General features: G+C 44.7%; 1 protein-coding gene across 1 annotated transcript; it reads right to left on the bottom strand.

Moving 5' to 3' along the window:
- Positions 1 to 1,391: 1,391 nt before the first annotated feature.
- NOL7 (nucleolar protein 7) lies at positions 1,392 to 26,810 on the bottom strand. Its single transcript, XM_068234641.1, has 8 exons — positions 26,610 to 26,810; positions 21,850 to 21,910; positions 19,567 to 19,625; positions 10,286 to 10,326; positions 9,880 to 9,943; positions 8,526 to 8,647; positions 2,863 to 2,940; positions 1,392 to 2,623 (listed from the first exon to the last, which is right to left on the bottom strand). The coding sequence occupies exons 1-8, from the start codon at positions 26,807 to 26,809 to the stop codon at positions 2,559 to 2,561; spliced, it is 690 nt and encodes a 229-aa protein (XP_068090742.1). The 5' UTR covers position 26,810; the 3' UTR covers positions 1,392 to 2,558.

Genomic DNA, 26,810 nt, shown 5'->3' with positions numbered 1-26,810 from the left:
ACTCCAATCTCGCTTGGAACAGTAAATATGAAGTGTGTGCTTTGTTTTTCACACATTGCCTTTCTCTACCTCACCTATCACAGCCACATCTCTTTGCTCCAGTGAGTGATAATAGCCAGGATCCTGCCAGAGTCACAGCCACAGTAGCAAAGCAATACTTCTGTTGAGGATAATTTACAACACGGTGATGCTCGCAGGTCCTGTGTCACCTCTTGTCACCTCGTGGAGTGTGACCTCTGTGTGACATCCCGGAAAAAAGGAGGAGAAAGCAGCCTAGGTTATGTCGTCGGAGCAGCATTTAGCAGCTCAGGGTCCTTCGGATGAAAGGCAGCCTCGGGTCCTTTCCCTCATGGGACCTGGCTGCTGGCACAACAGGGACACGGCGGATTTTTTTTAGGAGAGCTGAGCAGGGACAGTGGGTCAACATTTCAACGTCACACACACCAATCCCCCCTGCTTCACTAACTCTTCAGTGGAGGAGAAAAGTAGCCGGCAGCATATAGACAGCTCAGGGTCCTTGCACGCAGACAGTGCAGACCTGAAGTGCAGAACTGAGTGAGCAGGGACAGCGGGACACTTGTAGAGAGGTGAGCTTCGGGACTTGGCCGGCCACATTTAGTTACAACGCGGTCTGGCCGGCCAAGTCCGAAACTAAGGAGCATTTTGCATATTGGCTGCATCAGGCGGCCACTTCGCATTCTGACCAGCCAGAACCCGAAGTGGCCAGACTTCGGGTTCTGGCCGTAACATATACGCTACAGCCAGAACCCGAAGTTTGGCCACTTCTAGTTCTGGCCGGCCACTTCGGGTTCTGGCCAGCCAATGTGCGAAGTGGCCACTGCTGCCAATGTGAGAAATGAAATGATTCCTGTAACATTAATGTATCTTCTTGCGGCAGCGAAGCGGGCAAATATATCACAACTTACAATGTAACAGATGAAGCTGCCGGCTTTTTCTCTGCCTCTCCCCCCGCCTCTCTCTCTTATGGGCAGACGCGTGTCCCCCAGAGTCGTTTGTCGCTTTGTATAAAAGTCGTTTGTATAGACGTTCCTGTGTACACATATATACAGTCACAATCAGATATATATCTGACTTGAAAAATACAGGGACTGCTTTATTTGAAGCAGCACAATTAAGTAATTTTGATTGGTTTATTTCATTTTTGTGGGCTAAGTAAAGCTATTCCTGTATATATAATTTATGATGACTATTAGCTGAGATACAGGACGTTTCTTCATATATTCTATTTTAAATTACAGTTTAAATTCATTAGGAGTCGGAGTATTTTTCCCAACTTCGGGTACCCAAAAATTGCTCCGACTCCACAGCTCTGGTAATCAGTGTGGGGAAAAATTTTACAAGAAGCAAAAACTGACTGAGTAATAAAGTAATACTGTAAAAAATAAGCAATTTTATTCATTAACTTATATTCAGTAAATATACTCTGTAAATGAGCAATGAGTACAAGGGTTTTCACCAAGTAGGTTTTGTGTCTAAGACTGGGCATACACTGGTCGATACTTCCTTATCAATCGAGCCGCTGATGGCTCGATTGATCATTTCCGACAGGTCCAATCACCGCACGGATTGATTCCCCGCTCGATCCCTGCGGGCGGACAATAGAGGGGAATTGAGCGGAAGATAAGGAAGCGCCCGCGGGGACGAGCGGGAATCGATCTGGGCGGCCGCGGGGACGCGGCGGGAGTCGATCCGGCGGCTAATTGAGACGCGGCGGGAGTCGATCCGGCGGCTAATTGAGACGCGGCGGGAGTCGATCCAGCGGCTAATTGAGACGCGGCAGGAGTCGATCCGGCGGCTAATTGAGACGCGGCGGGAGTCGATCCGGCGGCTAATTGAGCCGCCGGATTGCTCAGTGTATTCCCAACATAACACCTGAAGGTAAGAGATTTACAAGTTAGCAAATACAGAAAATTGTGAAAGGACCAGCATTACAGAAGCAAAATACTACCAATAATAGAAATACCCAGTCTCTCCCCGAGAAAACATCACCTGCACAGGGAATACACGATACATCACAGGGAATGCACAATACTGCCTCAGTACAGCACAGCTGTGGGTGACCAATGAATTAGACTGCTCACTCCACAAGGAGCTGCTCAGGTGACACTTCTCAGCTGCACTGGGCTAGAAGGAAAGAGGCTTTTACATGCCAGGTTTTCTTTCTTTCTGGCTGGCTGGTCTCATATGAATTGTGAGCCCAGCAAGCAGACCCTCATAGAAAATATGGCATGAGATGGTCTGGAAAACATGCCCTGTACAGCATTCATTCTCACAAGCCACGTCTCTGCCTGCTTCCTTTTCTTGCTTAACAAGCACCAGGATTTTTCCAAAGTAGTTTCATTATTGCGTGTCCACCAATGCCTTGCAATGCAATGCGATTTACAATGCATGCCTTTTCATGCTACAGAGTATTAAAACGCAAGTGCACTATAAAAAAGCAAAAACATTTTGTGCTTCCTCAGCTGATAGTGAGAACAAGCTTGCAGTCTGTTTCTTTCAGACATTATAGCTTCACAAGGAGGCCACTTCTCTGGACTTCACAACTTTTTTCTGTGTGTCCACTGAAGGTTGAACTTTGCCGCTTTCTTTTTCTCCTCTTGCCCTGTTTATATGTAAACAAAAAAAAAACATAATAATTGAAAAGCTTATAAACAATGTCAGTTCAAAGAGCAGAAAAATATGTTTCATTGTCCCCCCCCTCTTCCCAATAACTATTTCAGAAAAGGTAGAGATTTCTAATGGGAAAGGAGGCATCAGCTACTGATTGGGATAAAGTTCAATGCCTGAGTTAAAGTTATTTTTAATACCTCACTTTTAAAGCTAGGCAAATCATGTACATACCCCATGTGTTGTCAGTAAAATGAGCTGCTGGCGATTTCTTTGCGCCCTTTTTATTTGCAACTGAAAGATATTCATTGGCTGTAAAGACACAAAAAAAGTATAAACATACATACACTGTATGTGAAATACACACACCTATTGTAATTTGAAAGAAAGGAAGTACAAAGAGTCATACAGTTAACCATTTTATACATTGTTGGCATACAGATTTGAAAGTTCTCCACAAGGTGCTAAATTTGAAACAGAGTAACGCAATTTAATGTCCTTTAGGAGAACTGTGAGCTACATTTTACGCACACACACACACACACGCACGCACGCACGCACGCACGCACGCACACACACACTTTTCTTGACCAAAAAGTTTAATAATCAAAATAATGATAAACAACAATGCATGATGATGCTGAATTGGTTATTTAACCAACAGCTAGAGCAGGGGTCCCCAAACTTTTTTGGTCAAGGGCCGGAACAACATACTTCAGACTGCTGGGTGGCCGAAACTTACATAAAATGATGTTAAAAAAACATTACATTGAATCTAGGTATTGATTCCCCCAATCATGGCCGAAGGAGAACTCCCAGCAGCAGCCATTCAGTCATGTGGCGCCCAAAAAAACATCTTTGTCCACCAGACTGTGAAGCATACCCAGGTGACAGCCTGCCATCCATTTGGCCAGCAGTGTCACTTGATGCAGAATTGGATTGGAAGCCAGGGAATTACTGCTTGCTAGCTTCTACATATGTGGCTGGGAGGTGCCAGCAATGCTATTCTATATATATGCAGGCCACCGATATTTAAAGGTGCAGTGGGCAGCATCTATTGGTTATACATTATGTGCTTGGGGGCAAGAGAAATGCCACGGCGGGCCCCATTCGGCCTGCGGGCCTTATGCTGGGCATACACGGAGATTATGCGCCGGATCGCGATCCCGGCACATCCCCCGCTCGTCCCCACTGGCGCCTGTATCAATCCACGCGGGCGCTTCCTTATCTTCCACTCTATTCCCCACTACTGTCCGCCCGCAGGGATCGAGCTATCAGCCGGGTCATCGGACCTGTCTGATATCAATCGAGCCATCAGCGGCTCAATTGATATGGAGCAAACGCTCCGTGTATGCCCAGCATCAGTTTGAGGACCACTGAGCTAGAGGATTTCATAGGCTTATGCCTAGTGCACACCATACAATTTTCTGTAAGATTTTCTGTAATTAGAATATTTTCTGTAAGTACTGGTAGAGACTGGTCGTTATCTCTGGTGCATGGTCTTCTGGTTATCTCCTGCTAGGTAGAACAATGCCTAATTGCCTGCGGAGTAGAACAATGCCTAATTGGTAGGCAGATAGATCGTTAGCTAGATAATTTCCAACATGTTGGAAATTATCTATCTGGCAGGTAAATCTAAAGCCCCATCTACACTATGGGACATTGCAGCGATCCGGCGGCTCGATTAGCAGCCGGATCGCCTCTTCCGCGTGCCCACCGCGTCCCCGCTCGCCGCGCGTGCGCCGGCATCAATACCCGCTTGATACCCGCTTGATTCCCGCTCGTCCCCGCGCCGCTTATCTCCCGCTCGATTCCCTGCCATTGTCCCCTAGCGGGGAGCGAGCAGGGAATCGGCGGAAGCAAGATCCGTCCTGTCAGATCTTATCAATCGAGGCGCATCAGCAGCTCGATTGATAAGGAGCATCGCGGCCGCATCTACGCGTGTAGATGCGGCTTAAAGGTCCGGAACACGCCGGACTGCAGGCAACGACGGGTCTGTCGTCACCTCCTGCAGGGCGGGCGTTCCAGCGACAGTCCGGCGTGTGTACAGTCTGTCTGCAGACTGATACGGCTGTTTGTGACAGAAACAGCCTTGTCAGTCCGCTGACAGAATGTACACACGCCGGCGTGTGTACAGTCTGTCTGCAGACTGATACGGCTGTTTGTGACAGAAACAGCCTTGTCAGTCCGCTGACAGAATGTACACACGCCGGACTGTCTGCTGAAAACACGCCCAGCAGGAGGCGACGACAGACCCGTCGTTGCCTGCAGTCCGGCGTGTGTACGGACCTTAAAGGGCCATACACACTTCTGATTTTTTTAAACGTCCCGTCGTTCAGTCGTCCTGACGTCAAATCGGGCATGTGTACAGTCCATCGTTCAGGTGATAAGACTGGTCTTGAGCGATCCGGATCGCTCAAGACCAGTCTTATCACCTGAACGACGGACTGTACACACGCCCGATTTGACGTCAGGACGACTGAACTTCGGGACATCCAAACGACGGGTCGTTTAAAAAAAAAAATCAGACGTGTATGTATGGGCCTTAATGCTGGGGATACGTTTCTGTACCGTGTATCGAGCAGCTGATCCAGCCAGCTGATAATATTCAGCTGGTCCGATCATGCTGCTCGACCCACGCCTGCTCGATTCCCACCGGTGGACAATGGCAGGGTATCGAGCAGCTGATAAGGAGCGCCGGCGGGGACGAGCGGTAATCGATCTGTGGGGACGCGGCGGGGGTCAATCCAGCGGCTAATCGGCCACCTGATCGACCCGTGTATTCCCAGCATAACAGAAACTCTACAGAAAATTGTAGGGTGTGTACTAGGCATTATACATTTCCTATGCTGGGGCAGCAGAGGTTTGGATGTTAACATTTTTTACCCAACACCAATTTGCTAAACTGTTAATGGGAAACAAAAAAGTTTCCCATCAATGATGAAATAATAGAAAGCGGCTTCCCAAAGTGACACTGTAGCAATAAGTCTGTTGTCACAATGTAGCAAGATCCTATCAGTGCCAAGCATATGGTCTCCATATGCACAGAAAAATGGAGGAAATGGATTACAAATAGCAGTAACCTTGTGTGCAGATAACCAATCCCAGGAATCTGAGTAATCCTATCACAGGGTGATTAGAGAGGGAAAAGAAGCTGTGTGACAAGCAGACAGACACATAGCGCTTCCAGCAAGTAAGGGCTGGTTCAGACGGACGTTTGCAGAGCGTTTACAGCCAGCGTTCAGGGCTTGGTGTTAAACGCTCCCATTCAAGTGAATGGGAGCGTTTGTACCAAGCTTTCAAGCGCGTTTACACAAACGCGGCGTTTGGGTCCCGATTTTCTCTGGCGTTCAAGGAGCCCCTGGAAGCTACATGTAGCTTCCAGGGGAGGTTAACCGCGACGGCTAATGTCCCCCTAGGGGAAGAAAAAACGCGACCGCATCCAAACGCACACGAACGCTGCTGAACGCGACGCCAGCAAACGCAACGCCTCCAAACGTCCGTCTGAACCAGCCCTAAACAGCACAAAGTCCAGGGTTGTTAGGTCCCTCATGGGAACAAAATCAGTAACTGATTATAAAGTCATTATGGATTGGGGACATTCAGGCACAATCTGGTATTGGCTTGCAACATCTATGCACACATCTTTTATGGCAAGACGGAAATAAAAATTATCAAGTTTAAATACAGGTTATCTTCTGTAAAAACTGCATGTCAAAGCTGTCAGTATTTCCAGATGTGGTGAAATGCACATGAAAGTAAAGTAAATGGTTATCTAGAGCTTTTCTATTGGTAACCGGGACATCAGTTGCACTAAAGACCCATAGGAAGTCAACAAGGTCAACTTTACAAGAAAATACAAAATGGGACTTATTTTGGCTACGGATATTGGTGAAACTGCTGATCCCTTTCATATGCAACCTGTGTATGTAGTTTTTTTTTTTACATAAAGTTTTGTAACATACCTTAAAGGACAACCGAGGTGGCATGTAACATGATGAGATAGTCCTGTGTATGTACAGTGCCAAACATACAAAAAACTGTGCTGTGTTCCTTTTTTCTTTCTCTGCCTGAACAAATTAAACATCATGTATGGAAGTGACAGTTTCTGTGAGGGTCTAACTGGGTCAGACTATAGCGTAACCCTCGCTGATAAGTAATTACAGCTATAAAACAGTTTCCTGTCAGTATATGGCCAATGGTTCATAGATTTTTGCTCTGGCATACTTCAATGAAGGGGTCATTGAGCAGAGACAATGAAACCGAGAAAACAAACTAAATTTTAATATAAAATAAAACTGTGGGACATCTAAAAAAAAAAAAAAAAGTCATTTTTAGGAGAAGGATAGGCACAATTGTTTTTATCATCAATTTATTTTCACCTCGGATGTCCTTTAAACAAAGTTTTAGTAGACAAGGTTTATTCCTCTTAGCTATCAACTTGCAACCTTAGACAATAAAATAAAAAGGAAAAACATGTTACTGCAGGAAGGAAAAAAAATAAACTTTTTAAAAATCCTTCTTTAAATAGTTTTAAAGGGAACTAGAGATTGGCTTTAAAGACAACATATACATACCTGGGGCTTCCTCCAGGCTAATTGCTCCCACGCTGTCCTCTTCAGACTCCCTATTCATCAGCAATTGGCCCAGGAAAGTCCTCCGGTCCAGGGCCCACTGAGCCTTTGCGGCCTGGCTGCACGCACGCCCAGCTGCGTTTATGTCCCCGGGAGTGTTCTGCGTCTGCGCAGTACTACTGTGCAGGTGCAAAACGGGTGAGCGCGTCTGGCTGGACTGTGCCTGCACCGACTAGAGGATTTTCCGGGGCCAGTTGCGGGAGAAGGAGGAGAAGGCAGAGGATGACGAGGGAGCAATAATACCAGAGGGGGCTGGGGGAAGCCCCAGGTATGTATACATTTTTTAGGTGGCCCCCATCTCAGGTACACTTTAACATTTATTCTCTTAAAGTGTACCAGCAGTGACATGTGACATACTGGGATAAACGTGTATGTACAGTGCCAAGCATACAAATAATTGTTCCTTTTATTCTTTCTCTGCCTGAAAGAGTTAAAACATTCAGGTAAGCTAGTGACAAATTCTCTCCAGTCGGAACCTACTTGGACTATAGTGTAACCTTCACAGATAAAAGCTGTTCCCTGCCAGGAAGGTTTTATGGCTGTAGTACCTCGAGTGCAGGGAATAAAACAAAAAACCGTAAATCGTTCATATATTTTAAGCCCAATCTACACAATACGATTCTTTGTACGATTAGATTACGATTCTATTTACGATTCGATTAAATCTGACATGTCCAATCAGGATTCGATTCAGTTTGATTTGCAATTGCAAAACAATGGCAAATCGAATTGAATCCGGATCAGACATGTCGGATTTAATCAAATCGTAAATAGAATCGTAATCGAATCGTACAAAGAATTGTATCGTGTAGATTGCGCTTCAGATATGGGATACTGAAAGACTGTCATATAGACAAAACATTTACCCTACTTTTACAGATTTTAAACAGCAAATAAAACTATTTTATTTTTATTAGGAGAAGGATAGTTACAATTGTTTATTTCATTGATTTACACCTCAGGTTTTATTTAGGTGTCACTTCAGTGGAAATTACAGTTAATGTAAAATAGGAATCAAGCAAAGCTTTTAAATGCAATATATAAAAAGTACCCTGCATCTCCTATTGAACTTTATCAAATGAATTCAGATATTTCCTTGAGACAACTTGTCCTCAGAATGAATCCAGGCGACAGGCTTGGGGGGCAAGTTGACCTCAATAGACTTTTTCAACCTCCCTGTGAATATTTATCCAACCATGTGAGCTTGATGACATTGCTTTCCAGTCAACTGATATAAAAAGGGACCAATCCAATAATACTCACGTGTTGTTCGGTTTGAGCTTTTTCCATACATCATTTTTTGAAGGAATTGTTTTGCTTTCTGCTGCTGCTGATCTACTGAACTCTGATCTCTTAAGTGTATGACATCATAGTTGTCTTTTAGACTGTGAAAAGAAATAACATAGTAAGTTGGTGCAACCAATTCATTTTATGGGAAAGTTTTGGTTGTGCCACCAATACAAGGAATAAAAAAAAATGCTGTTTAAACAAAGTGAAAGTCCTGTCACTAGTTCAAACCATGTAAATTTGTGACAAATTGTTTTTTCTATTCACACCTCACCACTGTGTGGCTATAATCACATCTACTGTCTACTATAAGCACATGCAATGTTGCTGCATAAAAAAGTACCACACTATATCTAAGGTCAGTGGATTAAAATAAAAATAAAATAAAATAGTAACTCCTCCCGTTATATGACTGTACAGCTCATGTCTTTTATATTTTCTAGGTTCATGTGTGTTGTAAGTCTACCTCCAGAAATTGTTTACTCATGGTTTATATGCACATAGTAACTATGTAATCAAGCTGAAATGTTTGCCATTGAATCTTCTCAGCAAAAATGGTATATCACTTTTAGGACCCTTTCACATTTACCGCGGTCCATCACATCGCACAAAAACGCTGCATCCTGTTAAATGCAGTGCAGTGCAGTGGGTCCCGCTGCGACGGCATCTCACCCAGAAATGAGACATACTTCACTATATTGCTGCACAGCAGCAGTAGAGTGCAGTGCGACCTTTCAGGACTGTAACCGTGTGATGTACAACATTCGCAACAGAATGCAAAAAGTGTAAAAGGGGACAAAAAGTGGCAATGTTCCAATTGCCTATAAGGAGGAAAAAGGGCACAGTCCACTTGTGCACTGCAGAAGAGGAGCTACAGACCAATACACCAGGTGGAAGGTGTACCATATTATTTTTATTGCAAAAAAGAAAATGTTTTACTTAAACATTGCATTTTTTTTTAAATCAAAAACTACTACACCCATTAAAAAATGGGCCATAATCTCCTAAAATAAGAAATGCATTTTAGGCTGTGAATAAACCTTAAAACAGTCTAGTTCTCTTTGAGGGAGGTAGGTGTGGGTGGGAATGCTGTGCTGGTGACTGAGCAGCATAGATCAGCATTGTTTTTAGCGTTCTGTCGCAGGAAGTGGAAGCACTCTGTGTGTGTTATCATGGCGCGTAGATTAAAGCTTGGGTAATGAAACTCTTTAAATGTTATTGCATGCAAACATAATGCTTGGGGGAGCAATCCTCTCCTACATTTAAACATTGTTATTGTATTAACTATGACGACATATACAATGTGCTTCCACTCATCAAAATCTGGTACCTTTTCTTTGGAAGTAACTTCTTCCCATGTTTGTCCTTGTCACGCAACTCCTTCTCCACAAGGTCTGTGAAAATAAATTTACGATACTGTGTAAATCTGGGGTGAATCTGCCTACATTGCATTGAGGATGTTTAGAACTGTTCCCTGTGTAAGGGGGTAGGGAGGTTCTCCACATGAATGCCTCAGACGCTTCAAAACTCCCCATTACCTTTTACACCAGTGGGAAGTTCTGTACTGCTGAAATACACCTCTGGCTGGTGAACTACAAGAACAAGAGGCCGTTTTTTTCTCAAAGCAAAAGAAGCAGAAGTGAATGTTATGTGCTTTTGGGCGTTACATACAACTGACTCCTCCCATTTAGACAAAAACACAAAAAACAAAATTCCAAGCTATTAAATATTTCTACCTTTATTCTTTGCATCATCGGAATCTTCTGAAGATTTTTCTCTAGAAAAAGGAAACCAACAATGGTTACAAAATACATTGGCTTCAAAAAGTGAGGGGGAAAAAAAAATTAGCAGTGTTCTCCCCAGGCTCTTTTAGCCGGGTGCTCCACCCAGCTGCCATCGGCTCACCTCCTCCTATGCTATAAGCAGAGTTGTGCACAGAAGCAACGGCCCTGCATTGCTCATATTGCCCCACCCGGCTACTATTTCATGCCACCCGGCTGGAAAAGAATTCTGGGGAGAACACTGATTAGGATTTATTTTTTTAAAGGGACACTTAAGTCAAACAAAAAAAATGAGTTTTACTCACCTAGGGCTTCCAATAGCCCCCTGCAGCTGTCCGGTGCCCTCCCCGTCTCCCTCCGATTCTCCTGGCCCCGCCGGCAGCCACTTCCTGTTTCGGTGACAGGAGCTGACAGGCTGGGGACGCGAGTGATTCTTCGCGTTCCCAGACACATTAGCACCCTCTATGCTGCTATATGGTATAGCAGCATAGATGGCGCTATTGTGGCCAGGAACACAAAGAATCACTCGCGTCCCCAGCCTGTCAGCTCCTGTCACCGAAACAGGAAGTGGCTGCCGGTGACACTTGACTTAAGTGTCCCTTTAAGCTCAAATCATCATCCTTAAAGTCAATGGGAATCAAATCATACATAAAAATAAACCAGATACTTACCTAAGCAGAGGGAAGGCTCTGGGTCCTATGGAGCCTTCCCTCTCCTCTCCCTGGCCCCTCGTTGCAGCTGCAGCTCCTCCGCTTAAATCCCCCAACACGGGAGACTTCAGAAGTCTTTGGGAGCGAAGTCCTCCCGAAGACAGGCAACTCCATAATGCGCACACGTCAGTGCATGAGAGAGGGCACTCGGTTGTGCACAATATGGAGTGGCCCGAAGACTTCCAAAGCCTCCTTCGCGGCACAGAGAGCACAATTTTAGTAAATTGGTCTAATACTGCTACCAGGGAGCCAGCACTGGAACGGGGACAGAGAGAGGAGCTGGAAGGGTCCATAAGACCCAGAGCCTCTCATTAGGCAAGTATCTGACTTTTTTTTTTTTTAATATTTGTTCCCATTCACTTTAACGCAAACCTGTAGCAAAAATAAACTTATGAGATAATTGTATGTGTAGTAAAGCTAATAGAACATTAGAAGCAAATAAAATAGTCCCATATTGTTTTCAAGTACATAAAGAGTAAAGAAACTCCAGTTATCTATGCAAAAGGCTTATCTGAGCTCCGACCAAAGACAGTCCTATTTTCTGTAGCACTTAATCTCAACCAGTCTCATTTTTACTTGTTTGTTTAAAAGGATACCAGATGTGAAATTAGTAACAGAACCCGGGAGAGCAGGCATATACTCTTACCTGTCCTGATGCCTGTCACTTTCCATTCTCCTTTCCGCCCCCCGCATTATGCCTAAAAGCTCCCCTGGGACCCAGTTCTGGGTCGCCGGAGTCATGCTTACTCCGCAGTCCGAGCTGCGCGCATCCTACAACGCGCAACCGTGCTCAGGAGTGCTCTGCACATGACGTCATACAAATTATGCAGTGACGTCATACGCATGCGCAGAATGCTCCTGGCCAGTACCCGCGCAGTAAAGTCCGACTCCGGGGACCAGGAAGAGGGTCCCAGGCGGCTTTTAGGCATAATGCAGGGGCAGAAATGAGAACGGGGGAACCACAGGCAACAGGCCAGGTAACAGTATATGCCTGCTCCCCCCGTTTCTGTTACTAATTTCACATCTGGTATCCTTTAAGGTTTTACTGCAACAAAGTTCAAAGGGTCATTCGTTCTGCTCTGTTTTATAGTTTAAAATACAGACTGTGGTTTGCAAACTGCAAATATGACAGAATGATGCACTGTTAAAAATAAATAAAAAAAAAAAAAAAAACACTTTGCTAATGTTCTATTAAATATCCGTACTGCACATACAATTCATATCATCATACTTTTTTTTTTCCTTTCAGTGTCACTTTAAAGCGGATCCGAGATGAAAAACTAAGATAACTTGTCTACATATCTGAAATAAAGTTTAGATGTTTAGACCAGTGTTTCCCAACCAGTGTGCCGCGGCACACTAGTGTGCCGCGGCATGTTGCCCGGTGTGCCGTACAGGTCTGGCCTCTCGCCAGACCTGTACCTACTTTAGGGTGCAGGAGGGGGGAAGTAGCGCTAGAAGGAGGGGCAGTGGAGGCAGCGGTGGGGAGGGGGGAAATATCCCCCCCCCTCCCTCACCTGGGACCCCTCCTTCTGCCTCTCTCCCCCTCCGTTTAGCGGTGGCAAGTGTGGCTCGGCGGCGGGGAGGCATACGGAGAATTACTCACCACTTCTGCGTTCCAAGCGCCGGCAACGTCATGTCGTCACACATCTCCGCCTTCAATACCGCCCACTGTGCTTCCGCTAATCAGGAAGAACAGTGGGCGGCATTGAAGGCGGAGATGTGTGACGACATGACGCTGCCGGCGCTTGGAACGCGGAAGTGGAGAGTAATTCTCCGTATGCCTCCTCGCCGCCGAGCCGCACTTGCCACCGCTAAGCGGAGGGGGAGAGAGGCAGAAGGAGGGGTCCCAGGTGAGGGAGGGGGGGGGGGATATTTCCCCCCTCCCCACCGCTGCCTCCACTGCCCCTCCTTCTAGCGCTGTTTTCCCCCCTCCTGGGCATCTATACTGGGGGGAACTGTACTAGCTATACTGGGGGCAACTAAACTAGCTATACTGGGGGCAACGAAACTAGCTATACTGGGGGCAACGAAACTACCTACACTGGGGGCAACTAAACTAGCTATACTGGGGGCAACTATACTAGCTATACTGGGCACTATACTGGGGCACTACCTACCTATACTGGGCACTATGCTAGCTATACTGGGCACTATGCTAGCTATACTGGGCACTATACTAGCTATCTGGGTACTATACTAGCTATACTGGGCACTTTACTGGCTATACTGGGGCACTACCTATCCATACTGGGACTATACTAGCTATACTGGGGCACTATACTAGCTATACTGGGGCACTATACTGGGGTAACTATACTAACCATACTGGGGCAACTAAACTCCCTATACTGGGGCAACTATGCTAGCTATGCAGCCCCCCCCCCCCCCCATAGCACGGCACTGTCCACTAGGTCGCGCAAACACCCGCGCCGCCGCGCTCCCCCCCCCCCCGCCTCCGTTCCCCGGAGAAAAATATGGTCAGAAAGTGTTCCCCGGCCCGGAAAAGGTTGGGTACCACTGCTATAAACAATAGGAAAGGAACACAATTATGCAATGAGTAAAAGTTCATCTCGGATCCACTTTAAGAAGAAGAAAAATATATGGCAACCAATAATTCTGCACGTTCTGGCTTTATATTACACACATATACTATAATAAAAGCATACATTTATCAGTGGGGTAACTCACAACATAATGGTAGAAGTACAAAAGTGCAGTGCAAAGACTGGAGCTGTATACAGTGGCTTGCAAAAGTATTCGGCCCCCTTGAAGTTTTCCACATTTTGTCATATTACTGCCACAAACATGCATCAATTTTATTGGAATTCCACATAAAAGACCAATACAAAGTGGTGTACACGTGAGAAGTGGAACGAAAATTAATTGCGATGTTAAGATTTATTCCAAGGTTCTGGCTGCCAGACTTGGTAAGATTGTTGACTTGGTTTTGGGGGAACAACAGACCGGTTTTAGAGGGCACAGGCACATAAGAGACAACATTTATTCAGCTATTAATGTAATACACAGTTGTAATTCTAAAAAACATGAGGCCATCCTGGCCACAATAGATGCGGAAAAGGCCTTCGATAGGCTATCTAGGCATTTTCTGCTCGATAATTTACGTAAAATAGGCCTGGGGCCCTTTTTTATTGGGAGAATAGCTAAATTGTTTACAAATCAAACAGCTAGGGTAAAAATAAACGGTTATCTTACCGATGAGTTTAAATTATCTAATGGGGTAAAACAGGGTTGCCCTTTATCCCCGGTGCTCTTCAATCTGAGTCTAGAGCCACTCATTAGAGCTGGTCCACACTAGGTCCGGAAACGTATCCGTGGCTGCGTTTTTCAAACCTGATGAAAAACGGAGTCCTGGATACTAATGTTTAAAATAGCAGCCAGCCTCACCTAAGTAAAAAACGGATCCGTCTGCGTTTGCGGGGTTCCGTCTTCAAAACCTGAACGGAAGGTCCGGACCTGCTGCATTTTCACGCAACGGATCAGGACCACGGATACACGCAGGGGTAGTGAAAAGCAATGAGAAAACGCATCTCCAGCTCCACAGGCAAAAAACGGATGTGAAAACGGATAGCCTGAGCTTTCTGATTGGCCCAAAAAAATCCTCCCACTCCTTCCTAATGATAGAGACGTTTTCTGTCAGGGAAAAACTGAACGGAAACTGAACGGAAACTGAACGGAAACTGAACGGAAACTGATGCAAAACTGATGCAAAACTGATGCACTTTCATCAGTTTGCAGTACGGTGGGTACTTCCCCTAATCTTCCCCGGATCCGGACTGCAGTGTCCGTCCTGCAACTGTGTCTAGTGTGGACCCAGCCTTACTGCGATTCAATCAGATCCCCAGATAAAAGGTATTGACGTAGCGGGGGTGGAAACAAAGATAATTGCCTATGCAGATGACATTATTTTGATTTTAAGGAATCCTGAAAAATCACTTAAAAAATGTTTTGGATGGATTTCATTATATAGTAGCATCTCACACTATAAATGGAATGAAAAGAAATCTGTTATTTTGGGCTTAGGCTGTTCCACCCAGACAAGGGAAGCCATCAAAAGTTACTCGAACTTTATATGGGAGAAAGTTGCAATTAAATACTTAGGGGTGAATCTATGTTCGCAATTGGACGACCTTTATAAACATAACTTTAAAAATATTATGACTGACAGTAGTAAGATGCTCCAGTCCTGGGACCGTCCAATTTTTGATGTATTGGGCGAATAGCCATTATTAAGATGATGGTGCTTCCGAAAATATTATTTTTGTTGCAGTGTTTGCCCCTGACCCATCCCAGGAGTTGGTTCACCGACTGGGATCGTTTGTTCCAGAAATTTATCTGGTCAAGAAGTAAACGTAGAATAGCATTTTCCACTATCTCCAGAGGTAGAACATTTGGGGGCATGGCAGCACCAGATATCTACAGATACTACACAAGCATTCATTTAATGCGCATTTTAGAGTGGAGAATTAATGACAACAGTAGGATCTGGGTTAGATTGGAAAATGAATGGTTAAATAGAGACTGGCTGTTTTCATGGATTCCAGAGAAAGTTCGGTACTCTACTACCCTTTCCTCCCATCCTCTAATCACACTGACACTTAAGTTGGGCAAAGACGGTGGGGAACTGGATAAATAGTGAGGGAGTTTCCCAGCTAAGATCCATTGCTTTTGACCCAAACTTTGGGCCAGTGTCAGACCAGTCTTGGTTTCACACTAATTATGTGGACCAAGACTTGAGACTGATCCATATAATGGAAAACAAAAAGTTGGACATCATCCCGATCTTAGAAACTGGTCAACTGTCAATGTTTGGAAGCATTCAATTATCCAGTTTTTGGAATAGTCTGCAGCGAAAAGAAAAAACTATTAAACAAGATGTAAACATATTTGAGCAGTGGTTTTTGATGAAACAGAGGCCAATAGGGGCCCTATCAAAAATCTATAACCTACTTGGTTCAACCTCACACAGGGTCCCTCCTCCCTACTGTGTCAGATGGGAAAGTGAGGAGGGGATAAAATTCTCCTCCGAGATATGGGCTAGAATCTTTCAAGAGATCTGGTCCTTTTCTGAAACCCATTTACAACTCTCCCAATTCAAAGTAATTGCCAGATGGTATTTAACTCCTGTACGTATGGTGAAAATGGGTTTAAGGGATAATGATACATGTTGGAAATGTAATAATGCTCAGGGTTCCTTGATCCATATGATTTGGGAATGTCAAATACTGAAAAAATTTTGGAAACAGCTGGAAGATTTTTTTTGTCATAAATGGGTCCCCAACCCCCAAATTTGAGACCAATCTGATACTGTTTGGATTCAGGGACTCAGTTGTGTCTGGTCAGGATCAGGTAAGGGAACAACTCCTAAAACTGGGTATTGCTATAGCTAAAAGATTAATTATAAAAAATTGGAAGGACTTAAATCCTCCCTCCATGCATGAATGGATTGAGAAAATGGTGTCTCAATTGGGGGATGAAGAGGAAAGGGATAGGGATGATGAAGTTATTGGACTAACAGAACAGAACAAGAAAGGGGCGGTAAGACAACTTTGGAATGAGCTTTTTTTTCAGTTTCAAAAAGAAAAACCCTAGGGGTCTCAGTATATGGGGGATTATATGGATGGATGGACAGAATATGTCAGAGGGTGATTGGTGGGATATGGATGATACAAACTTGAATGAGAGGTCAAAAGGAAGTAGAGGATGGTTGATGTAGGGTGATCGGTCTTTTTTATTTAGGTGTGTAATATTATGGAATGCAAACTACGCAGCTATAAATTGTGGTGGTAGTAATATATTTGAATATTGTTTATGTATTTTAAGTGTCTTATACTTATATTACAAATTAAAATCTTATTCGGTAAATAACGCAAACCATGATGCTAAAATTTCCCAACAATTGGAGAGGTTTGATGAAGCCAAGCTTAGAGTTGGGATAAAGCGTTGCTAACGCAGCTGAGTGTTTGCGAAAAAAAAAGAAAAAAAAAAGGAACGAAAATCATTCATGATTCCAAACATTTTTTTTTTACAAATAAATAACTGCAAAGTTGGGTGTACGTAATTATTCAGCCCCCTTTGGTCTGAGTGCAGTCAGTTGCCCATAGACATTGCCTGATGAGTGCTAATGATTCAATAGAGTGCACCGGTGTGTAATCTAATGTCAGTACAAATACGGCTGCTCTGTGATGGCCTCAGAGGTTGTCTAAGAGAATATTGGGAGCAACAACACCATGAAGTCCAAAGAACACACCAGACAGGTCAGGGATAAAGTTATTGGGAAATGTAAAGCAGGTTTAGGCTACAAAAATATTGCCAAAGCATTGAACATCCCACAGAGCACTGTTCAAGCGAGCATTCAGAAATGGTAGGAGTATGGCACAACTGTAAACCTACCAAGACAAGGCCATCCACCTAAACTCACAGGCCGAACAAGGAGAGCGCTGATCAGAAATGCAGTCAAGAGGCCCATGGTGACTCTGGACGAGCTGCAGAGATCTACAGCTCAGGTGGGAGACTCTGTCCATAGGACAACTATTAGTCGTGCACTGCACAAAGTTGGCCTTTATGGAAGAGTGGCAAGAAGAAAGCCATTGTTAACAGAAAAACGTAAGAAGTCTCGTTTGCAGTTTGCCACAAGCAATGTGGGGGACACAGCAAACATGTGGAAGAAGGTGCTCTGGTCAGATGAGACCAAAATGGAACTTTTTGGCCAAAAAGCAAAAACGCTATGTGTGGCGGAAAACTAACACTGCACATCACTCTGAACACACCATGCCCACTGTCAACAATGGTGGTGGCAGAATCATGCTCTGGGGGTGCTCCTTTTCAGCAGGGACAGGGAAGCTGGTCAGAGTTGATGGGAAGATGGATGGAGCCAAATACAGGGTAATATTGGAAGAAAACCTCTTGGAGTCTGCAAAAGACTTGAGACTGGTTCACTTTCCAGCAAGACAACGACCCTAAACATACAGCCAGGTTAACAATGGAATGGTTTAAAATAAAACATATCCATGTGTTAGAATGGCCCAGTAAAAGTCCAGATCTAAATCCAATCGAGAATCTGTGACAAGATCTAAAAACTGCTGTTCACAAACGCTGTCCATCTAATCTGACTGAGCTGGAGCTGTTTTGCAAAGAAGAATGGGCAAGGATTTCAGTCTCTAGATGTGCAAAGCTGGTAGAGACATACCCTAAAAAGACTAGCAGCTGTAATTGCAGCAAAAGGTGTTTCTACAAAGTATTGACTCAGGGGGCTGAATAATTACGCACACCCCACTTTGCAGTTATTGATTTGTAAAAAAAATGTTTCGAATAATGTATGATTTTCGTTCCACTTCTCACGTGTACACCACTTTGTATTGGTCTTTTACATGGAATTCCAATAAAATTGATTTATGTTTGTGGCAGTAATGTGACAAAATGTGGAAAACTTCAAGGGGGCCGAATACTTTTGCAAGCCACTGTAAATTAAAGCAAAACTCATTGCAACCTATGAGTTAAGAAACATGCCTATCCCAGAATCCTTCACAAAATGCTAGCAGCAGCTTAAATATTTACATGGACTACTCGGTCCCAAATCTTTGTCCAGTTTTGACAGAGATTAGTTTTACACTGAGAGGATGGAAACCTGAGATTTCAGAGCTGGCCGCTACTTATGTGTTGCTTCACAGCCGTGCTCTTTGTACCAAGTTATCCAAGAGCTGTGACTCTGGCATTGTATAGGGTTAGTGTCACACTTTTACACTCATAATAATAAAGCAATTGTCAAGGTTTACACCAAGACGTGTGCAGTTTGACAGTAGTTATATTTTGTCAGGACTTGAAAATAAGGGTCTGCTGGTAACGTCAACCCTTGTCAATCTTATGTTGCAATGGAAACATTTTGCCCCGCATTAGGGTGTAATGTTTGGTGGGGGTAAAGCAACAGAAAGGGTTTACTGTAAAAACACTAGCTGTGACTATACAGCTATGGACATAGACTCCTCATAATAATGAGAATGGGATCCTCCATAATGGCTGCAACAAATATTCAGGCCTGGGAACTCAAAAAAATCTCATCAGTGGAGAATTAAATAGAACCCTTTACTAAGTTAAGCAGAGATTGTAATAACAGAGCAGTAATGGCAGCCTATCTGCACAGTCTACCTTTACTGTACACCTTTGTCAAAAACCTGTTGATGGCATCACACTCAGCCTGTGGTGTAGTGTTCACCTGGATCCTGCACCTTAGCTGGCCAAGTAACCCCTGTTAATTTCCATTCATGATGCCTCTCTGCGATATGCGTCCTGCTATTAAGAAAACTAGCTGTAGGACCATAGGTGACACAGAAGGATTATACTGTAAACTCCACTTGGCTTAAACATGCAAGTGCAATTTTGCACAACTAATACCTGTGATTCTCAACAACAAAGCCAGTAGTAGTTATTGCAGCCAGTTGGGAGGTGGTGTTACCTGGAGTGCTTGCTAGTGTGTGTTTGTATCGTAAGACAACAGAATGAACTTACAGCTTATCTGGAAGTGCAGAGACTGTTTGAAGGATGTCATCTGAAAGCAGTTTCCTTTTCTAAAATAGAAAGTAAAACAGTTAATTTACAAAATGTAGAGTAAAATATTATGAAAAATATGCGCATTACTAAGAGACAGAGAAAAAAACAACAACGAACATTTGCTCCAATATAAGTGAACTACAATGAAGTGATTCTGTTCTATTCGGTTTGAGAGAGAACACAATATGTACTCAACACCACATTACATATTAAAATTACAATGTACACAACCACAAATACACCTTAGCAAACATCAATTATACTTTGGAAGAACCGAATGACATGCGGAATCTGTGGCATCACCCACATAAGTAATACTCTATGGTTCCACCAGTCCAGAGATCACATAACTCCATTACCATAAGATAAAGGACTCCTATAAGCTATAACAAGCAATTATGTTTCAGGGGAACCTCCCGGGCCATGTGATGTAGCCAGCCACTCAAACATGTATAATCAGCAAATCACTGGCATCCACACTTGGATCTCTGGCCAGAGAGGGGAGCACTCAGGAATCAGGGAAAGTCTCTGGGGTTATTGTACCCATTTTGCTCCACCCTTGCTTTTAGCCTCCAGTCACCGGATGTGTAGCAAGATATATAACACAGGTGTAGGGAGCCACTTCTCCATTTGCCAGTAAAGAAATCTCCAATTTCCAAGGCCTCAGCAAACAGCAGGTAGAGTCACACCCTGACACAGTGTCTATTGGTGTGGAATGTGTTGGTGGGCAGAGCTTTATATGCAGCAGCAACCCCACTTACACGCCCATTACAAACAGAGCAGAGGCAGCAGTAGCATTACTCTACCAGCTGTTTATCCAGACCAGAAAAGAGCGTCAAGAGAAGGGACTGCCCTCATCTTTCATACAATTAACTACTTGGTGAACAACTAAAGCCCAATCTACACGATACGATTCTTTGTACGATTCGATTACGATTCTATTTACGATGCGATTAAATCCAACATGTCCGATAGGGATTCGATTAAATTCAATTTCCCATTGCAAAACAAAGGCAAATCGAATTGAATCGAATCCCGATCGGACATGTTGGATTTAATCGGATCGTAAATAGAATCGTAATCGAATCGTAATCGAATCGTACAAAGAATAGTATTGTGTAGATGGGGCTTAAAAGCAAAGGTGGAGGAAAGTGGTTAAGATAGCCCTGGCCACTTACTGCCCCAGTGCTCGAGTACTTTCCTTGAACTATCATTGAGTGATAATACAGTACTGTTAACTGACAGCGAGATTCACACTGAATAGATTCTGATTACAACTTACGAAATCATTTTCCTATAAAAATTAAATCACTTTTTTATTTAAAGACTCCACTATGCCCTCGTATATGCCCGGAATTGTACGGTGGTGCTGGTATGCCAGTGCAGTTGCTACCCAGCTTCTGACTGACGCAGCCTTGATGGCATCCTTCCTAATAGGTCCATATATGAGCCAGCAGAGGGTATCCAAGTTCCACAATAGAGTATACAGTCCCTAAATGGAGTATAGTATCTGATCTGAGCACTGCATGCCTCTAAAGGTGGCCATACACTTATAGATTTGCAGCAAATTCGACCATCAGATAGATTTCTGTCAGATGCCTGTCAAGTCGAATCTGACAGGAATCTATCTGATGTGTGCTACACACTAGGAACAGATTTCCAATAGATTTCAGAATGAAATCTATTGGAAATCGATCTAAATGCATTATTGGACCATTAGATCCAATGCAACTCTATGGGCCATCGATCTACTGCTAGCAGCCTACATTTTCCATCCTGTCATAGATCAAATCAATCGTAATCGGCAGCAAATTGATTGATTTGTGAATTCTATAGAATCGATTTTTGATCGATTCTATAGAATCGTTCGATGGCTGAAATCGACCAGTGTATGGTCCCCTTAAAGGTGGCCATACACATAGCTTTGCAGCAGATTCGACCATCAGATAGATTTCTGTCAAATGCCTGTTAGGCCGAATCTGACAGGAATCTATCTAATGTGTGCCACACACTAGGAACAGAATGCCTGATAACTCCTTTAAGTGCTAAGCTAACCATGCAGAGTATGAATGGATTGGATCCACAGTTGAGAAGGCCATTTTAAGTACATGAGGTGCCCAGAACAAGTGATGTACAAACATACCTTCACTGGCACCACTCTGGACTACTGAGGAAGCACAATCACAAATACTATGTGCCCTATAATTTACAATACACTAATATAATATGATTGGACAATACCTTTTGTTCACTGAAAAGCTCCTGCTTGCGTTTCCTCTTCTCTTTTACGAGAGCCTTCTCTCTGGTAAAAGAAAGTGGCATTAATAAGGCTGGGCAAGGAAGGCTGAAGAGGTGTTCGATGAAAGAACTCCAATGGCTGCTTGTCTCTCACTGTCTTCCCGGGTGGCTCCGGGCCCCCGCAATTCTGTCCAAAAGCCTAGTCGAATTGTGCTTTGTCACATGTGCGGACTGATGCCCTCGCCCCCCCCCCCCCCGTCTGTGAGTGTTCTGCGCTACACCAAGGAATGGGATCGCGATTGGGAAGCTGCAACCTAGCCAGGGTTTCGGGCTGAATTGCGGGGGGGGGGGGGGGACGGGACCAGAGTCACCCGGGGAGACGGTGAGGGACGAGTGGCCTTTACCTCCTTGCCGGTTATCCCGAGCTCAGCTCAGGGTAACCTGCGCAGGAGGATTTCTCAGGCCCCGCTGGGCCGATTTGCATAATTTTTTTTTCCTACACGCAACTAGAACTTTGCTAGCTGCGTGTAGTACGCGATCGCCGCCGATTCGCCGCGCCGCCCCCCCCCCCCCGCCCCAGCCCCCTGCGCGGCCTGGCCAATCAGTGCCAGGCAGCGCTGAGGGGCGGTTCGGGATTCCCTGTGACGTCCCGACGTCCATCATCCCGCCCAGTCGCCATGGCGACCGGGGAAGCCCTGCAGGAAATCCCGTTCTCAACGGGATTTCCTGCCTACTCTGATCGACGATGGTGATCGGAGTGGGTGGGGGGATGCCGCCGCTCAGCGGCTATCATGTAGCGAGCCCAGGGCTCGCTACATGATTTAAAAATAAATAAATTTAAAAAAGTGCGACGCTGCCTCCTTGCCGGATTTTTTAGACCGGCAAGGAGGTTAAGGAAGCCTCAGGTAAGTATGGAACCTGAGACGCTTCTTGTCCCAAGTTCCCTTTAAAAGTACCTCCAGGATAAACGACAGAGCCTGTCATGTCAGGTTCTGTCTTATGCCTGGTACACGCGATTAGATTTCGAAACAGAAGGTAGAAAGTAGCTACTGGCACCCAACACAGATTGGCAGACTCCCTTCGGATTACCAGGCTCCACCGTGCTCACAGCATACTTATACGGGCAATCCAATTCAACGAGAGTAGAAAAGAGCTGGCCACCGATGGGTTAATGCTGAATTAGTTTAATCTGTAAAGGGCCTCTGACAAAGCAGGGATCCCCGTGAAAAGGCTCCTTTCCCTCTTGTTGCCTGTCTTTGATATACCCTACGGATTAAACTAATTCAGTATTAACCCTTCAGTGCCCAGCTCTTTTCTACTCTGGCTGAACATGATTACATTTTCTACCAGATTGATTATTTCCAACATGACCGATCTGATTACCGATCGATTTTCTGTTCACTTCTATGGAAAAATCGATCAGAAATCAGATTGGACTTGTTGAAAATAATTTTTCTGGCAGTAAATGTGCCAGAAAATCTAATCGTGTGTACCAGGCATTAATAATCCAGAATTGGGGGTGGGGTCTCTAATTCAGGTAAATGCTAAGCCCCCTTAGAAATGCAGTCATAGTGGGTTTTTTCAAACTTCTGCTGAGGCTCTCGCCACCCCATCTGCATGCTGAGTTAGGGGCGGTCGCGGCAACACAGGCAGAGGTTTCTGAAGAGCTTTGGAAGACTTTGAAAACATGTCCAATTGATATGCCCTTCCACTTTTGATTTCAACCAAAACAATGAACAATCCTATCATTTTCATTGGTTTGTTCATCAGTCAGGAGTACTGGCTTGGGTATGCAAAAAAAGCAAAGGTGTCAAACTCAAATACAAAGTGGGCCAAAATTGAGCTCTGGGACCAAGTCGCAAGCCAACCTCAATATCTAGTGGCCACCTCCCTTATAACGGTTCCTGGTGTCTAATGCCTCCCCTATACAGTTCCCTGGTGTCTAGTGGCTCCCTCCTTCTACAATACAGTGTACGCGGCACACTGCGCAAGTGCAGTAGTTCTGCACCAGCGCAGTAAGCCACGTACAACGTGGGCTTGATTGACAGTGGCGGTTTGCGCAGGCACAGTAAGGACGACCTCGGGGTCGGCCTCTGCACACATGCATGGAGACCGGGACGGTGGCAGAGAGTGCAGCGGTCGGCGTGGACAGTCGGCTGCAAGGGGCTGGAGAAAGCCCCAGGTGAGCAAAGCTTTTTTTTTTATTTGCCCGATAAGGGCCTGTTTCCACTACACGCAGATTGGATGCAGAAAAACTGACTCCAATGAATGCCTATGGGAAAATCTGCATCAGAAAAATCACGTTTAGGGCCCAGTTCCACTACACGCAGATTGGATGCAGAAAAACTGACTCCAATTAATGTCTATGAGCCGGTTTCCACTAAAAGCAATTTTTCTGATGCAGATTTTGCCATAGGCATTCACTGGAGTCAGTTTTTCTGCATCCAATCTGCATGTAGTGGAAACAGGCCCTAACTCCATTAATCAGTTGCTCTCAGTTATAACTGAAAGGACAACTGATTTTCAAAGTAATGCCCATGTTTTCCTGTGGCACAGTTCACACTTAACGGGTTTTAACTGAAAACCTTTTGACAATGCACTGCTATGGATAAGGAAATAATAAACATGCATCAACTGTAAACAGGGCCTTACCCTCCAATATTTCTCTGGCCCTAGCGCACACTGATTGCTGTGTGCAGAGATACCTTTTTGACTTACCCTCCAATATAGCAACTCTGGTGGTCTAGAGTGGGCCAAACATAATGCAAAGTGGGAAAACCAACTGAGGGCCAAATCTGACAGCTCCGAGGGCCGGTGTTCCGACGTGATAACCTACACGTCGAATTTGCCTACACCCACTATCAAACGTATACCAGGAGGGTTAGGGGAGGGGAAAGGATAGTAAAAGTCTATGGGATGTAGGTTAGTTCGACGTGTAGGATAGATTCTTGGAGCACCGGAGTTTGATATGTTGCTAATCATACTTCAGGTGTTTACATACATATACTTGGGCAGCACGGTGGCGTAGTGGTTAGCTCTCTCGCCTTGCAGCGCTGGGTCCCTGGTTCGAATCCCAGCCAGGGCACTATCTGCAAAGAGTTTGTATGTTCTCTTTGTGTCTGCGTGGGTTTCCTCCGGGCACTCCGGTTTCCTCCCACATTCCAAAAACATACAGATAAGTTAATTGGCTCCCCCTAAAAAAAAATTGGCCCTAGACTACAGTACTTACACTACATAATATAGACATATGGGAATGGTAGGGATTAGATTGTGAGCTCCTTTGAGGGACAGTTAGTGACAAGACAATATATATATATATATATATATATATATATATATATATATATATATACACTGTACAGCGCTGCGTAATATGTTGGCGCTATATAAATACTAAATAATAATAATAATAATAAAATACTCCAACGTTGTTGTGACAGCGCTCCTCTGGCAACCTAGAACAAATGAACACAGTCGCATATAGTGCATTACTGTAATGCAGATCGACAATACATCAAAACACTCCACCCAACACGTGCACAGGTGATAAAATGGTGATAGCAATGTGTTCCCCTCTCAGGGAGATATAGCCCCTTCGGTATAGCAGCTCACCAGATGGACACCACCTCAGATTCCAGGTGGGTCTAGCGCGTGGCCTTCAAGCGGCTAACTATCAATCACAGCCTCCAAACTTCAATGAAAAAAGCCTCCACATTCGCTTAGTAATAGAATCAAAGCGGCTCCAAGTTTATTGCACAGATCCACATGTAAAACAACTGGACGAAACGCGTAGGGCGGACCCAGGAGCGCTGACGTCACCAGGGTAGCGGGGAGTTCGGGCGTTTACCTTGAAGGAGAGCGGAGTGTCGGGACGCCGGTGCCGCTATAAACAAGGAGAACGCTATTGGTGGGCTGTGATACCCGAGATGCTCATAATTCATCTACAAGTGAGTGCGCTGTACTGCGCAGGCAACTTTGTTTTTAAAAATTGGATTACGCTATGTGCATTTTATGTTGTTTTACATGTGGATCTGTGCAATAAACCTGGAGCTGCTTTGATTCTATTACTAAGCGAATGTGGAGGCTTTTTTCATTGAAGTTTGGAGGCTGTGATTGATAGTTAGCCGCTTGAAGGCCACGCGCTAGACCCACCTGGAATCTGAGGTGGTGTCCATCTGGTGAGCTGCTATACCGAAGGGGCTATATCTCCCTGAGAGGGGAACACATTGCTATCACCATTTTATCACCTGTGCACGTGTTGGGTGGAGTGTTTTGATGTATTGTCGATCTGTATTACAGTAATGCACTATATGCGACTGTGTTCATTTGTTCTAGGTTGCCAGAGGAGCGCTGTCACAACAACGTTGGATTTTTTGATACAGGACTTGTGGTAGCGAATACTCATTTAGACATTTCTGTATTTGGCTGGCGCAGTTTTTGTTTATGATACATACATATACTGCACCTTCTCTTTAAAAAAAAAAAAAAAAAAAAAAAAAAAGAGACATGCAACCTTACAGATTTCTTTATACACAGAAACTTTTCTACATTATTTATTATGAGGCCATGGTCAGAAAATTGTTCAATTCACAGAGCTGGTGAGCGACCCACGCGTTTGTTTCTATCTGCAGACCAGCAGGCACATCCTAAGCAACACTGGCTACCTATGCATACAAACACACTTTGAGGGGGACTTTGGTAGACAGAGGAGTGTGCGATGATGCAGCAGGCGGCACAGTGATGTAGACGGGGCAGCTGCTCACCTGCTGGCCGCCTCCCGCCTCATGCGGGCGCTCTCCGCCGCTCTGCTTTTGGCATGCTGGAAGGTGACCTCCTCCGGTGCTTCCTCCTCCTCGCTGTCCTCCATGTCGTGCTCCGGAGTCATGCTGGGTGCAGGCTGTACAACACACGTCTCTCCGCAGCTCAGCTGCGTGCAGGAAGCGGAAGAGCTGTCCATGTCCATA

This window comes from Hyperolius riggenbachi, chromosome 5 (genome assembly GCF_040937935.1).
Source record: "Hyperolius riggenbachi isolate aHypRig1 chromosome 5, aHypRig1.pri, whole genome shotgun sequence".
Lineage (NCBI taxonomy): Eukaryota > Metazoa > Chordata > Amphibia > Anura > Hyperoliidae > Hyperolius > Hyperolius riggenbachi.
This window is presented reverse-complemented; position numbering and strand designations above follow the sequence as displayed.

What these genes read in the sequence shown, in the direction of transcription:
- NOL7 (XM_068234641.1), bottom strand. Translation starts at nt 26,809, where the DNA reads ATGGACATGGACAGCTCTTCCGCTTCCTGCACGCAGCTGAGCTGCGGA. An exon ending in TCTGCACTTCCAGATAAGCT is followed by an intron (nt 10,327 to 19,566) that starts GTAAGTTCATTC and finishes TCCTTTTTCTAG; the next exon opens with AGAAAAATCTTCAGAAGATT. An exon ending in TTTTACTGACAACACATGGG is followed by an intron (nt 2,624 to 2,862) that starts GTATGTACATGA and finishes ACATATAAACAG; the next exon opens with GGCAAGAGGAGAAAAAGAAA.